We start from the raw sequence: 16,519 nt of genomic DNA on the forward strand, positions 1-16,519 counted from the left end.
CCCCATTTGCTTATGCCAATGGTACCAGCTAGTCTCCCGGGGTCCGAAATCAAGTACATTACATTTTTTCACATACATACTATATACAACATCATATTTGTGTTACACTAATAACGTTCAAATTTTCCAAACATATATAAATTTCACATTCATACACATCTTCCACAACCATTTAGCCTCAAGGCCCATCATCAGGGAAAAGCAAGAAAAGAAAAACCATACATGACCAACACTGGACTATCGATCAGCTTCTTAAGCAATGTATTCTTAGATGGTATTTGAATGAGGATTTGTCAGAGGGTTGCTACCAACCATGTCCTATTAGTCTTATTAAATATCTTAATCGATTGACAGCCCAAGTAAAAACATTTCATGATTCCAACAAGGGAGGTGTCTGGTTTCTGTAGCTCCGTATATAGCGTTACGTTCAAATTCTAAGCCCGCCTTTTTTTTAGCGGTCCAATCAAATGCAAAGAATTTGATTTAAATATACCGTATATATATTCCCTTTATACGTCACAGTACAGAAGATAAAGACGCTCTGACTCCACTAGCTTCTAACTTTCACTGGGACTAAATGAAAAATATATAGCACATAAAACTAAACTGGAAAAATTATGTCTTTATCAATGTATGAATAAAATGTCCTATTTAGGAAGGTAAATAATCTCCATCACCCAAGATAACCAAGTCCCAATTTATACCCTTTGATGGTGTTCACCTGAACTCACTCATTTCATATCAAGTGGTGCATTATAACTTCCAGTGCACCAGTAACACCTGCACTTCATATAACTACTACTGTCTTTCCACAGTAGAGATGATCAGGGGATGAGAGTTTTTCCCATTATGTGGAGGATGTGGACTGAAATATGGGAAAATCGTTTTACTGAACGAACACTCGGTAAATGAGTAGATGTGAGATTGAGCCGTCACATCGTAGAAGGACACGAGACCTTCCTCGTAGTCTACGAACACCCCAACCTTCTGAGCTTTCTCTTTCAGGGGGAGAGGAACTGGTGGTTCTGTCAGGGCTGCGTACTTTTCGCCTTTATAATGTACGATGACCCAGTAACCGTTATCTGGGTTCAGCGAGAGTTTCCCCCTGCGGTTTGCGTCGCATCCCGCCACACCCAGATCCCACCCCGTCTTTTTGGTGACCTCCACCTCCCAGTAGAACTTCCCACAGGTCATTCTGTTGAGCCCCACGATGCTGCCGAACATGTCGAACATCTGCGGAGCATCTGGAACTCTCTGGTATCTCATTCCTCCATCTTTCACCATCTTCCCATCATCAGAAAGAACAAGGCATCGGTGTGCAGAGGCTGGATCCAGCTTTACATCCACTGTAGTTGAGTAGAATAATGGAAATAGAATGCATGATGCACTTCATATGGGTGACACACACAAACACTGTATGTTGATGCTCCTGAATTTAATTATTAAACTATTAACTATAAACTATATACTATAAACTAGCATATAAAGAACTTCATTTAGGTTCAACTAAAGGCCGTTACACACCAGGGGTGTGACGAATAAACGACACAAAGATGCAAAATACTCGCCTGCGAATATTATATATCTAGGGCTTTTATTGTGAAAGGAAAGAATGGAAGGCCTTTGTCAAGGTTGAAAGGAGTAATAAAGTTTGCTGTCTTGGTTCAGACTATGGGGCCTTTACACACTGGGAGCGTGCCAAATAAACAACAGGAAAATGTGAAATAGTCCCCTACGAATATTAACATGTGTAGTGTTTTTATTGTGAATTGTAAGAACGGATGCGCTGCCTTTGTTAAGGTTGAAAGGAGTAATACAATTTGCCGTCCTGGTTCGGACTACAGAACCTCCGTGTTGTTGTTTCATAAATATAGGTGCAACTCAACCCATTCCGCACAACGTGATCGGTTGATGCCTTTATTTGTGCGAATGCTCCGAAAAAATCAACCTCGTTCCAAAAATATAATGTATTAATGCATGTAATATTCGTGCTCTGTGTGGAAGTACTCATGACAAAAATAACAGTTCAAAATGTCAATATATATATATATAATATATATATTTTTCTTAAAAAAAAAAAAAAATATATATATATATATATATATATATATATATATATATACACAGTATATATATATTTTTTTTAAGAAAAAAAGTCCAGTGTGTAAAGGCCTTAAGGCTCAACTAATGCAGAAAATAAATGTGTCCACAGAAGAATTTAGTTTTGGTGAAGTATTGAGGGTGAGATATTGATAATTTCGTGTTATTTTAGTCTTAAAATAAGGTATATTACTTTCTTTAAAGGTACAGTGTGTAGGATTTGGTGTGAGGTTGCAGACTGCAACCAACTGATACTTTTCCGTGTGCCAAGCGTGTAGGAGACCTATGGTGGCTGACGCAAAAACCTGAAAACGCAAAGGGCCCTCTCTGTGAAGAGGATCCGCTCCGTTTGTAGATATAAAAAAACATTAATATTATATTCCAATTTCTGCCAATAGATCCCCCTAAATACTACACATTGTTCCCTTAAACTATCATTTCCATAGGACAAACAAAACACACACAATGTTGATGTTCTACATGACGGAACGTATCATTTTGTGAAACAATGTCACAGTTTGGTCATACCACTAAGTGGAGACTGTCCTCCCAAGAAAAAACACAGAATCAGTTGTTTCAGCAAAAGCTTCATGTGACAAAGTAGATGGTTGGGTCAACACAGACTGCATGAAGTTTTGTTTCCTGTTTACAATATGTGGAGTGGGTTTTTTTAAGTCCAAAAAGATAGTGTGCGCTCAGTGGGTAAAACATGAGATGCACTCAACAAACAAATACTAATGCTGTTGAAGAAAAAGCTGAGTTCTTCAAATGTGTGCAAAAGAGAAAAACTTTGATAAAAAGCGTTATTGGTTACAAGGCTTGTTTGTGAGTATTGGGGGAAAAAAACAAAAACTGTTCACCTTGACAGGCATTGTTCAGGGTAACAGAGACACTGTCTGAGCCTGACTCTTTTATACATTCACTCAGGGGTGTGTCCTAATTGGATATAATTGGGGCAACAGGTGGGAGGTAATGAGTGTGAGGTTCTCCCTGAATCACACTCATTACCTCCCACCTGTTGTCCCAATTCCCCAATTAGGACACACCCTGAGTGAATGTATAAAAGAGTCAGGCTCAGGTGGTGTCTCTTCATTTGTTACCCTGAAGAACACATGTCAAGGTTGCTCTTTTAAATTGCCGTGAAAGGCTTTTTAATTAAAACTCTAAATGCTCTCACTCCTTTAGTTAGTGCCTGAAGCTGATTTCTTTTAAAACCACGACCACAATCGTTCCCTAACCACCATGTTTTCCTGTTTAAAACATCACATTTTTCTTTAAATGTTCTGAGTCACGCACCTGCAAATGTGGGAATCCTCTTGAGTTCTGTGGAAAGAGAAATTATATTAAAACAAGTGACTATGATTTAAATACATAACTTGATCAGTTTAAGGAGTGCTCACCAACAGAAGAGAGTTTTTCCAGTTTCTGGTGAATTTGTTCCATCATGTTTGATGTTGTAGTTCTTAGTGACCCGAAGGAGAATGAAGTATCAAGAGTGACATTTTTCCAATCTCGAGATTCCACCAAGCCCATTAGAGAAGAATCCTGTGTGTCACATAAAATTATTTTAATGATCAGAAACAGGTGGAAAAACACAGAATAGTTGACACGGGGAGAACATGCAAACTCCACACAGACACCTCTTACTGTGAGGTGGCAGTGCTAACCACTGCACGATGACATCTAGCAAAATAGAAACAAAATGACATGATGTTAAAAAGGTCAAAAGCTTGGATGTCTCACCTGCAAGTCTGGGTTTTTGTCCAACTCATCAATGGTCTTTTTGAGTTTGTCAATTTCCTTTTGCAGCTTCTGAACCAGATCTTGTGCTTCTCTCTTCACTGTCTGTCTCCTAAAAATAACATACGATAACATTAGTCCATTAGGCAGCTAGTTTTATTAATTGATTAACCCCAACTGTGATGTTCATGTCATACATCACTGTTTTATAACTGACCTCTCTTCCAGAGGTTGGAGGGCTTTCTGCCGAGCGTCCTCCACCACTTTCATCACCTTTGAGAACACGTTGTTGATCTGCAGCCATTCAGCATCCAAGCCGCCCTGAAAAGAGAAACGGACAGTGAGGATGTTAAAGAAACATTAATTAACCAAAATCAAACAGTTAAAAAATCTGCCGCAGCTCACCTTGCAGGCTGTTACAGATGATCTGACTTCAGCCATCTTTTGTTCTCTCGTCAGAATTTTCTGCTGTAAATCAGCTGCTATCCTGTCTCGCTTCACCTCGAATGAAGACAAAAAGGGCTTTTTATTAGGATGCAAAAATTGTAGTGATACAAGTACAATGACTGCATTGCTGAATGAAAAGTGCACTGATAAAAGTTTGAATCTAATAAACGCTGAAATGTTAAATTAGAGGTTTTAAATATAAACACCCAATAGAGTCTAACAAGAATAATGGTACCACAGGCTCCGTCCTTTCCATGCTTTCCTCTCATTGTCTAAGTAAGCAGCCGTGCAATGCATTCTGGTAGCGTGGCGGCACCATTTGCATTGGCCTCTCCTTATTTGCATAAAGTTGTAGTCGAGGCTACTTTATGCAAATCAGGGACGCCGGCACAACTCGCCGCCTCTGGAAACTCCCGAGAAACTTTTAAACTAACCATTGTCAATCTAAAATAAAGACAGATTTAACAACTGTATGGCTTTTTGCTCGCATAAAATGTTTTCAGAACACATTTCGGTGAACTATTTTTGTGATGGAAGAGACACCGCCGCTGTGAGAAAAGTAAAGCGTTTTTTGAACATTAAAGCATGTATACATGTTCTAGTAGAAACCCAAAATACAAGTGTGCACCTGAAAATAAGTGTAATAGGTCATCTTTAAAACAACAAATGTCAACCTGCTGATGGCGCTAGAGGAAAAAAGTAGGATACAACATCTAACCATGAATATCTGTACAACATTTTGTGCCAGGCTATCGTGTAGATGTTGAGACATTTCAGTGGTTGAGTGAAAACTTTGATTTCACAGTGGTGCTAAATCATAAAGTCAGATGATCATAAACGTGAGTAGGATTCATCCTCTGGGGGCCATGAATGCCTGTACCAAATTTCATTGGGATCCATGTGATATTTGTTGAGATATGTCATGTTGGACCAAAGTAGTGGACCGAGTGACTGACCAATAGAGATGTTAAAAGTTTACTACCTTTTGTAGCTTTTGAGCCTCCCTCTCTCTCTCCTTCTCCTTCTCCTTCTCCTTCTCCTTCTCACTCTCCTTTTGTCGCATTTCTGTTTCCTGAGCCGTGGTTGTTGGAACATCCCAGAACAGCTGACCCACCTAAAGGATGAAAGCAACTTCTCAGTTATGCGTGGTTATAGACCTTTTCATTGCTATTCTGTTGCAAGGGCAACAGCTTTGGTCTGAGTTTACTTCCTGTCAGCTACTGCATTAACAAACAGGAAATCAAAAGGTGCCCATTGAGAATGTCTATGTTGTCAACTTTGAAAAGGTCTATAACAAAGAAGTCTGTCAAATTCTATCCAACAGGTAAAAATGAAGTTCTATACAAATGCATCTGTACTTAAAGGGACAGTGTGTAGGATTTGGTGGCATTAATGTTGTGGTTGCAGAATGCAACCAACTGAATACCCTCCTCTCACTGCATAGTGCAAAGCAATGGTAACACCATTCGCCTCAGTCAGAGGCCTTCCTTACCATAATAACACTACTTTAGGAGCAACGGAAGTATAGGCGCAGTTTGTGTCGTAGCCAAAAATGCATGAAGGGGTTTAAATATTATCTATATCTTTTATAATAACACAGAACTAATACTTGATGTAATGATGAATAATATCAACCTTGTTGTGTCTTCTTATTAACAGAATAAGAAACCAACTTTCTGTGGTCTTTTTATTTACTTCTTTTTAATAACATCTGAGCTCTCTGTCCACACTGAATCCGTTAAATATGAACTTTTGTCATGTCATGCAAACAAACCACGTACCTATCAGCTGTGCTCTCGAGATCAGACTGGAGCTGGAGACGTAACCATTTAAAAGATGGGATATACTTGCTGTCTTCCTATGTTTGTTGCCTACTTTTTAAAGAGAAAACACGCGTTTTATATCGTGAAATTTACTGGAAATGACTGGCTTCAATGTAGCCAACAGTAAGTAGGTAGCTTTCAGGTGATCTACCTCCAGCCAGCTGCCTCTTATTTAGGTCTTTTTAGTTAAACGAAGAGGTATCGCTCTAGATAACTCATTTCAACTTCACAATCAGCCGTTCCTCAACTGTTGCAGTGCTTTCAACGTGAGCGACAGGAATAAATAGAAACCGCGTTCGACAAAAGTTCAGCTCCAAGTGTCACTCAAGGCCAGTTACGCATCCCAATAGAATACAATGCAAACTGATTTTGTCGTTGACGTTCGCTCGCGTCACATTCAGTTAGGAATAATATGTAGCCTACACCACCGAGTAGCCTATTGCAAGGCTCATCTCTGGTTTACTGTTGGGTTTTGCTGTTTTCTCTGAGTTCATTTTCTATTGTAATTCTTGCAATATTCCATCACTCATTGGGCATATTAGTCGGGATATAAAAAGGCACCTGCTGGTGCCTGATTATTATTTTTTGTGTAAACAAAGCCTCTTTTGTACACATTACATTTCCTCTAGATTATTTTTTGTTCAAACTGCGCCTATGAATGCAAGTCAGACGTCAGCTGGCGTTACCACAGATTACCACAGTTTACCACGTTACTGTTCACATCGCGTCGGAGAACTACGGTGGCCTTCAGGTAAACGGAAAGGTTCTCTCTCACTGGAGCCAGTGTTTGGTTCGTCCATTCTATTCTACTGTAGTAACATGGCGGAGCAACATGGCGGACTCCGTGAAGAGGACCCGCTCCCCATGAAGATATGAAGGACTCATTCTGAGCTACGATTCTTAGTTTCAGGTGGTTATACACTAATAAAAACATAGTTATGAATATCATTTCTACTAATAGATCCCCTGAAATGCTACACACTGGCCCTTTAAGAAGTTATTCACAGGATGATACTGGATTTGCTCTCCAGCAGGGCGTTTAAATAAGTCGAAACCTGCTGTACCTGCTGTGCACCGCTGGAGAAATCAAGCACTCGACGAGCGTTGCCGGTGGTTTGATGTGTTGTGCTGTAGTGCGGTGGAGTTTCAAACGCTGTGGAGAAACAAGTTGGTCACCGTCAAACAAAGCTGCTTTGAATCGTCTCGATATGTTGTTCCTGTTCTGAATGAATTCCAGTTATAGAGCATACCTGATCTGGTTGTCTCCTTCACTGGGAATTCTGCGCCTGCATGATTCACTTGGGTGCTGAAGATCTGCGACATCGGCATCAGCGAAGTTTGACAGAGAAAAATAGAAGATGAGATTTAAAAGGTTTCACTCAACAAAAATTTGCTAACTTTTCCCGATCACTTAATATTTCCACAGACATCTGATGTACCTGTGCACCACCGGTGATATTAAGCGCTCCATGACTTTTGTCTGAGATGGTGTACATTTGCAGAGAGTGCTGTTGAGCTTCCATATCTGTAGGGAAAGAGCATGGGTCACTGTAAAATGCAGCTGCTTTGTGTTGCATCCAGTTATGAATAAACTATGATTATGATGCGTACCTGATTTGAACATCCCTATTATTGCGGCTTCTGTTGAGGTCATTGGGGCGGGGAAGTTTTGAGACACAGGCACATTCTGTCAGAGAGAGGTGGAAGATATGATTGTGCAGTTTGTTTCAAGCTTATATCAATCTACAACTTGTTCGCGCGAAAAGACGTATGAATGCTACGATAATGCAAAAGGCATTTAGCGTGTAATAAAAACGCCTTTTTGGGTTTCTGCGTGTCATTTGTACGCCATGTATCCTGAGTTGGTGACACCGACTAGTAGGTTTTATCTTCATGGTAGATCACCGAAAGAAGGTATAAAAGAACACGACAGCAACCTCAAGCGACCGTAGTAATCATGACGGGAGCAGAAGCGGAAGTCAGGTGCTACACAGCATGAAACTCCATAAGTGCTGGAGGTTGGGGATGATGGATGGGACACAAAACACAGAACTTTCCCCCAAGAGACTGGAGTTTGCAACCTGTGTGAAACCAACAGAGTGTGTAGTTATCTTTGTGTTCGTAGTTATTTTAACCCTTTGGCCTAAACCTAAAGAAGTGAAGTTGTAGTTTTGTTGCCTAAACCTAAAGAAGCCTTTTTGTTTGTGTTCAAAACGTAATGTTTCATTCAGTTTTACAACATGTTAGAACATGTTGCTTTTAAGTTCACTTTTACAACGTAGTAGGCCCCTAATGACCCGACTGATAACACCTATGTAATGGCCTGATAACAGTCGAAGTGGGTGCCTTATGGTGGGCGGGTGGGGAGGTTGATGGGTCCAACAAACACCGAACTTTTATCCTGAAGACCGGTGTTTTGTTTTGTAAGTTACTTTGTTTACCTTGTTTCTGTACGTATTTTACTTAGTTTACATACATATTTTAAGCCCAACCATGACGTTTTTTCCTTAACCTTGGTGGTTTTGTTGCCTAGACTGCGGGTGTTTGCATAGCGAAAAGCGTCATACAAATGATACATGAAAAAGGCTAAAATGCATACTCATGACACGCGGAAAGTCCGCGGAATGTCGTTCTATCTATACGCCTTCCTGGGTTGCACTCTAACTTCATTTGTTTAAAAAAAACAAACTTATCGTTTCCTCATAATTCAAAATTCCATGACACTTTTGGTTTTGCCGTCTTGCGTTAAATCCTATAATTTTATTATCCATAATGATTTCTGTATAATGGACAACAACACGTTTTGTCCTGAATTTATTTTGAATTTTTTTTATATCAGTGATATGTTTAGCACATATGATCTATATTTTTGATTGAATATAACTCCTTCCTGACCTGAGTGGTCCAGTTAAAGGGTCCGCTATTCTTTTGATGAGCATCTCTCCACTGATTTCCAAAGGTGTACTGGTTTGTCTCTGAAAATAATAATAAAAAAAGTAAATTTCAAGTAAATGCTGTTTTTAAAAAGAAGAATCAGCTGTGTACCACTCACCAGAGTTGAGAGGAGGGTTGAAGATAGTCTTCAAAGGCTCTGCTGCTTTGATTGGAGGTTCCTTGTGGGTAAATATAGGAAGATAACTGTTAAATTGGAATAGTTCATTCTCGGGGATACTCAACATCTTCAAGTAGTGGACCTCATCATTCAAAATTCCGACACTTTTGGTTTTGCTGTCTTGCATTAAATCCTATAACTTTATTATCCATAATGATTTTTGTATAATTGACAGCAACACGTTTTGTCCTGAATTGATTATGCAATTTTTGTTTAGCATGTATAATCTAAATTTTTGCTTGAATATACCTCCTGTCTGACTGGAATGGTCCCGCTAACTGGTCCGCTGTCCTTTTGATGAGCATCTCTCCACTGATTTCCAAAGGTGTATTGGTCTCTCTCTGAAAATAAGAAAAAAAGAGAGTAAATTTCAAGTAAATGCTGTTTTTAAAAAGAAGAATCAGCTGTGTACCACTCACCAGAGTTGAGAGGAGGGTTGAAGATAGTCTTCAAAGGCTCTGCTGCTTTCATTGGAGGTTCCTTGTGGGTAAATATAGGAAGATAACTGTTAAATTGGAATTGTTCATTCTCGGGGATACTCAACATCTTCAAGTAGTGGACCTCATCATTCAAAATTCCATGACACTTTTGGTTTTGCTGTCTTGCGTTAAATCCTATAACTTTATTATCCATAATGATTTTTGTATAATGGACAACAACACGTTTTGTCCTGAATTGATTATGCAATTTTTGTTTAGCATGTATAATCTAAATTTTTGCTTGAATATACCTCCTGTCTGACTGGAATGGTCCCGCTAACTGGTCCGCTGTCCTTTTGATGAGCATCTCTCCACTGATTTCCAAAGGTGTTCTGGTCTCTCTCTGAAAATAATAAGAAAAAAAAGTAAATTTCAAGTAAATGCTGTTTTTAAAAAGAAGAATCAGCTGTGTACCACTCACCATAGTTGAGAGGAGGGGTGAAGATACACTTCCAAGGCTCTGCTGCTTCGATTGGAGGTCCCTTGTAGGTCAAATTTGGAAGATAACGGGAATACTCATCATCATCATCATCATCAAGTAGTGGACCGACTGACTAACCAACAGTGGGACATTGTATCCCTTGAGCCGCACTGCTAGTTTAGGCTAAAAACAATACACTATTATTAAAAGTAATAGTAATTTAGTACCTTTTGAGCCTTCCTCTGTTCCTCCCTCTCTCTCTCCTTTGGTCGGGCTGTTGTTTCCGGCACTGTGATTGCTGGAAGGTTGAAGATAGACAACGAAGGCTCTTCTACCATGATTGGAGGTCCCATGTAGGTCAATGTAGGACGATAACTGTTAAATAGGAATTGTTCACTCTCAGAGATCTTCATTCCTTTCAGTGTGCATCCCATCTTCCCCTGGTGAATCCTCAGGCCCTGGTAAGTCGTCACACTGGACCAACCGCAGTGGCAAACCTGGATGCTCATGTCTGCTGTGTTGAATATCTGCAGAAGTCACACACACACACACACTGAAAGCACTTGCTCCACATTTGTAGAAGCAACAATTGCTTCTCAATAGGTTCAGGATTCAGGACTTGGAGCTTATACGTACAGTGACCAAAAGTGTTGTTTTTGTTCATTATTTAAGGGGAGACATTACGGGCAAAAACATTGTTTTTCATGCACTGGTCTATTTTTGGAGATTTTAGACTTTTATGCTCACATAACGTGTCTTCTTTCTGACTAGCGGAAAGAAAACATCCAAAATAGATCATTTAGATGTTTACTTTAATACTTTGTCTATTAGAGTTCTCCTAAATTCACCAAAAGTTAGCATAGTGCCTCATTTGCATATGTAAACATTTCAGAAAACGTGTCATACAAAAAATGTAGGTAATCAACTGGGGGCGTTTCATGGGCAGCCAATTAGACTGTTGTCAGGCTAGGCATTATTGGTCGCTATAAGCCCCATAGATGTGGATCAGTAGGGGCCTACTACACCCACTAGTAGGTTTGATCATCTATTCACCGAAAGGCGGTGTAAAAGAAGACAACAGCGACCTCTAGCAACTGTAGTAATTATGACGGGATGATGGATGGGACACAAAACACAAGGTTTTCACACAGGAGACTGGAGTTTGCATGTGAAACTAGCAACGTGTAGTAGTCTTTGTGTTTGTAGTTATTTTAACCCCAAACTTGGTGTTTTTCTCTAAACTTAACAGTTTTTTCTTTGCCTAAACCTTAAGAACTTGTAGTTTTATTGCCTAAACCTAAGGAAGTTGTAGTTTTGATGCCTAAACCAAAATAAGTTGTAGTTTTATTGCCTAAATCTAACTTTTTTTCACCTAAACCTAAAGACGCATTTTTGTTTTTGTTCAAAACGTAATGTTTCATTCCGTTTTACATGTTAGAACATGTTGCTTTTAAGTTTCACTTTTACAATGTAGTAGGTGTAGTAGGCCCCTAATGACCCACATCTATGGTGCTTATGATATGATATGATGATAACGCCTATTTAATGGCCTGATAACAGTTGAATTGGGTGCAGCTTGATATCTAAAGATTTTTAACCTATTCACATGTAGTGTCTTCAAAATGTATGGAAATTTACAATACATATCTTACAAATTTGTTTTTTTCCCCCTGATATTCTGAGACAGAAATCTCCACTTCAGTAGCACTTACATCCACTAAACTTTCCAGCTTCATTCCTATCTATATTCTGAAAGTTTTTAAAGAGGGATTTGTACATATATCATTCATAGCCTGATTTATATAACACTTTATTCCTAAAACATGGTGAGAAATTGATTTTTGAGCCTGGCTTTATCCAATGTTCAGATTTCTGTTCTGGAAATTTGTGCAAATTAGCCCATTTTTGATAAAGTCATTTGCATATTTAAACGTACATTTTCAGAAAACTTGTAATACAAAACATAATTGTATTGTATTGGGGGGTATTTGTTATTATTATTATTATTATTATTATTATTATTATTTGTATTAATGTTTTGGATTATTTAATTAATAATTGCCAATGCATATCTTTCAAACAATACAATTTTGATCACCAAAAAGTTTGGCAATATTAATTTTTTAATTTTATTTATTAATTTTTTTGAGGGGGGGAGTATTTATTATTATTATTATTTATTTGTAATTTTTTTCGATTAATGTTTTTTAATTATTTAATTAATAATTTTCAATAAACATTTTTGTAACCAATACAATTTTGATTACCAAAAACGTTTGCAATATTTATATAAATTGTTGTTCAATTTAGTACCTTTTGAGCCTTCCTCTGTTCCTCCCTCTCTCTCTCCTTCTCTCTCTCCTTTGGTCGGGCTGTTGTTTCCGGCACTGTGATTGCTGGAAGGTTGAAGATAGACATCGAAGGCTCTTCTACCATGATTGGAGGTCCCACGTAGGTCAATGTAGGACGATAACTGTTAAATCGGAATTGTTCACACTCAGCGATCTTCATTCCTTTCGGTGTGCATCCCATCTTCCCCTGGTGTATCCTCAGGCCCTTATAAGTCGTCGTCGACCAACCGCAGTGGCAAACCTGGGCGCTCATGTCTGCTGTGTTGAATATCTGCAGAAGTCATACACACACAAACACACTGAAAGCACTTGCTCCACATTTGTAGAAGCAACAATTGCTTCTCAATAGGTTCAGGATTCAGGACTTGGAGCTTATACGTACAGTGACCAAAAGTGTTGTTTTTGTTAATTATTAAAGGGGAAACACTACGGGCAAAAACTTTTTTTTCATGCACTGGAAGATTTTGGAGATTTTAAGCTATTATGCTCCCATAACATGTCTTCTTTCTGACTAGTGGAAAGAAAACATCCAAATTAGCACATTTTTAATAAAATAATTTGCATATTTAAACGTACATTTTCAGAAAACTTGTAATACAAAACATAATTGTCTTAATGCAAGTAATCAACTGGGGAAGTATCATGGTGATATCTAAATGTTTTTTTACCCTATTCACCTGTCACCTGACATGAAATCATAGTTTATTTTGTGGCAGAAATTATTTTCATCAGTGATTAATTAGGTGCATCATCTCAAATTGCTTATTTACATTTTAAACAGATAACCTTTTGTCCTTAGAAAGAAATAAAGTACACATTTTTGAGTACTTTGTTTTGACACCTGTCTCAAAGCTTGATTTCCAGGGAGGGAAACTTTGAAGATTTTAGTCTCCCACACCTTTCTTTTGTTAGAATGTCGAAATCATTTTAATATTTTCATTTCAGTGTTTCCTTATTTGATGAGAGACTGTGCTATTTGCAACCTGGCTGTGTAGGACTGAGATTAGACAGTGACTAGTCGCCCTCTAGTGGTACTCTAGAGTATATTGTGCAGCAGTATCGACTACTTCCTGCTGTAAATTACCAGGAAATAAAAAAGGAATGGAAATTCATTTTGACTGCAGAAAGTTAGATGTCAAAGTGCATGACCTATAAAAAGCTTGTCAGTGTCGTGAGGAGGTTTTCTAGAAATGGGATTGAATCAACTTTAACTAGTGGAGTACATCTTGAAATATGAGATTAGATCAAACTTCACTGATTCCATGGAGGGAAATTTATTATTACAGATAAAGAAAAGGGTAAACCACAGTGGTATAGATGCAGCGTATTTGGGATTATTATTTATAGATTAAAATAATTAATTGGATCAAGCATTATGTGAATAATTGTAAAATAAACAAGACGCAAGCATGTGTATATTTATATATCACATAAATTAATGTGAATAAAGGATACAACAATAAAATACAGTATAGTATAAGAATATGGCATGATATATAAAAAGATAGTATAACATAACAGTTAAAAATAATAGCAATAATACTACTAATACTAGTTTATAGTCTATTTGTTATTATTATTATTATTTGTATTAATGTTTTGGATTATTTAATTAATAATTTCCAATGCATATCTTTAAAACAATACAATTTTGATCACCAAAAAGTTTGGCAATATTTATTTTTTTATTTTATTTATTATTTTTTTTGAGGGGGGGAGTATTTATTATTATTTATTTGTAATTTTTTTCGATTAATGTTTTTTAATTATTTAATTAATAATTTTCAATAAACATTTTTAAAATCAATACAATTTTGATTACCAAAAACTTTTGCAATATTTATTTTTTTATTTTATTCATTAATTTATTGGGGGGGGGGGAGTATTTATTAGTATTAGTATTTTTTTTTTCGATTAATGTTTTTTAATTATTTAATTAATAATTTCCAATAAACATTTTTATAACGAATACAATTTTGATTACCAAAAAGTTTGGCAATATTTATTTTGTTATTAATTTATTGGGGTGGGGGGGCGGGTATTTATTTATAAATTATTTTTATATTTATTATTTTTATTTTTTTCGATTAATGTTTTTTAATTATTTAATTAATAATTTTCAATAAACATTTTTAAAATCAATACAATTTTGATTACCAAAAACTTTTGCAATATTTATTTTTTTATTTTATTCATTAATTTATTGGGGGGGGGAGTATTTATTAGTATTAGTATTTTTTTTTTTCGATTAATGTTTTTTAATTATTTAATTAATAATTTCCAATAAACATTTTTATAACGAATACAATTTTGATTACCAAAAAGTTTGGCAATATTTGTTTTGTTATTAATTTATTGGGGTGGGGGGGCGGGTATTTATTTATAAATTATTTTTATATTTATTATTTTTATTTTTTTCGATTAATGTTTTTTAATTATTTAATTAATAATTTCCAATAAACATTTTTATAACGAATACAATTTTGATTACCAAAAAGTTTGGCAATATTTGTTTTGTTATTAATTTATTGGGGGGCGGGGGGGGCGGGTATTTATTTATAAATTATTTTTATATTTATTATTTTTATTTTTTTCGATTAATGTTTTGAATTATTTAATTAATAATTTTAAATAAATATTTTTATAACCAATACAATCTTGATCAAAAAGTTTGGCAATAGATCAGATTAACCAATCTTATCATATTATTCTGCATGCATCCAAGTCACTTTAGACTAGAACCATTAAATCCTGCACTAGAACCAGTTTTAAAAGTAACTTTCATCAAAGGAAACCTAATTAATCTCACTCTGACAGTGGCTAAACAACAAACCCATTAAAACATTTACACTTCACACACACTCCCCACAATGTTTCCTGTATTACACACCCTGATACCTGTGGTTTTCCGCATGTGTTTGTATTACCTCCTCGCCTGTTTTAATGTCTCTACAGTCAGGGAGAGTGTTGTGTTAGTTAGCTGTAGACTTTATGGGTCACTGGTGCTGAAATCACTAAAACATTTATGTTTGAATTATAAAACAAACTGACTTCTAATATCAAAACAAAAGTCAAATTCCTTTCCTTAAATGCGTAAAGAGTTTTTTAATAATATTTCCTTTTTTATATATTTTTTGTCAAACAAAAGCATAGTCACTGAGCATATAGTCTGTGTTGTGATTTTTCCTTTGCAGTTATGTTGCATCATAATTCTAGTAAACATGTTAAAAGAACAACAGATTGAGGTGAGATGTGCAGCAGCAGCTTACCTTGCTCTCTGGTCTCAGCTCGAAGCTCCTCTGACTGATCTGAGTCTCGTTTCTCGGCTTTACATATCATCCTCAACACTTTCACTTTCGTTTCAGACAAATCAATCCTGAAGTTTTTCCTTTAATCGCCCCGCGCGCCACTTGCAACACAGAAGTGTACAAAGTTCATTGAGCAACATCTATTTGTATTGCATCATGATTTAAAAACAAATATTTGTTAAGTGCAAAAAAAAAAAAAAAAAGGAAGAAATCTCTTGGGTGTTTTTTTTATTGAGAGTTCATTCGATCCCTGTGCACTGGTATTAAATATTATATTAAATTATGCTTCAGGCATATGGGGCTTCAAAGAATGTACAATAACAGAGCTGTTTTTTCAGGTGTTCATATGGTTGCTCCTACTTTGGCTGTTCAGGGTGATATGGGATGGATTCCTGCTTCAATAATGTGGAAATGTGAAATGATTATACTGTGGAATCGTTTGCTTAATATGTCACAATACAGGATCAATAAGAAGTTATTTCTTTGGAGTAAATCACATAATGCTCCATGGGGCTACAGAACTTGCTGAATTGCAATATATGTACAGTAACAATTTTTCATGTAGCATGAACACAATTAGAAGATTAAGTTAATTGCAAGATTTGAAGAAAAAAATGGTCGAAAGATATATTGTTAAAATCTAAATTATAAACATATATTCAAATCAAGCACAGTTATGACACTGAATCTTATGTTCTAGCAAACCTATCAAGGAGTCAGAGGTCTTTAGTTGCACGG

At 36.6% G+C, this 16,519-nt stretch overlaps 1 protein-coding gene across 4 annotated transcripts; it reads right to left on the bottom strand.

The window, feature by feature from the left end:
* Positions 1-224: 224 nt before the first annotated feature.
* Positions 225-15,881, bottom strand: LOC119481348 (E3 ubiquitin-protein ligase TRIM39-like). 4 transcript variants are annotated; one of them, XM_037758179.1, is made up of 22 exons: positions 15,743-15,881; positions 12,593-12,744; positions 12,436-12,523; positions 10,495-10,649; positions 10,350-10,425; positions 10,123-10,183; positions 9,953-10,044; positions 9,642-9,702; positions 9,472-9,563; positions 9,163-9,223; positions 9,006-9,085; positions 7,722-7,797; positions 7,550-7,635; positions 7,361-7,448; positions 7,175-7,263; positions 5,270-5,401; positions 4,246-4,341; positions 4,058-4,161; positions 3,844-3,952; positions 3,501-3,645; positions 3,397-3,423; positions 225-1,346 (listed from the first exon to the last, which is right to left on the bottom strand). In XM_037758179.1, exons 2-22 carry the CDS (start codon positions 12,724-12,726, stop codon positions 799-801), a joined length of 2,400 nt encoding a protein of 799 aa, XP_037614107.1. In that variant the 5' UTR covers positions 12,727-12,744; positions 15,743-15,881; the 3' UTR covers positions 225-798. The 4 variants fall into 4 exon arrangements, with proteins under 4 accessions (XP_037614107.1, XP_037614108.1, XP_037614109.1 ...); XM_037758180.1 differs by lacking the exon at positions 12,436-12,523 and having other exon boundaries at positions 12,556-12,744; positions 15,743-15,880; XM_037758181.1 differs by lacking the exons at positions 10,350-10,425; positions 10,495-10,649 and having other exon boundaries at positions 15,743-15,880.
* Between the last annotated feature and the right edge of the window lie 638 nt (positions 15,882-16,519).

This window comes from Sebastes umbrosus, chromosome 22, assembly GCF_015220745.1.
Source record: "Sebastes umbrosus isolate fSebUmb1 chromosome 22, fSebUmb1.pri, whole genome shotgun sequence".
In the NCBI taxonomy this organism is placed as follows: Eukaryota; Metazoa; Chordata; class Actinopteri; order Perciformes; family Sebastidae; genus Sebastes; species Sebastes umbrosus.

What these genes read in the sequence shown, in the direction of transcription:
- LOC119481348 (XM_037758179.1), bottom strand. Translation starts at nt 12,726, where the DNA reads ATGAGCGCCCAGGTTTGCCACTGCGGTTGGTCGACGACGACTTATAAG. An exon ending in AACAGAGGAAGGCTCAAAAG is followed by an intron (nt 10,184 to 10,349) that starts GTACTAAATTAC and finishes TTGACCTACAAG; the next exon opens with GGACCTCCAATCGAAGCAGC. An exon ending in CAACCCTCCTCTCAACTCTG is followed by an intron (nt 9,564 to 9,641) that starts GTGAGTGGTACA and finishes TCTTATTTTCAG; the next exon opens with AGAGAGACCAATACACCTTT.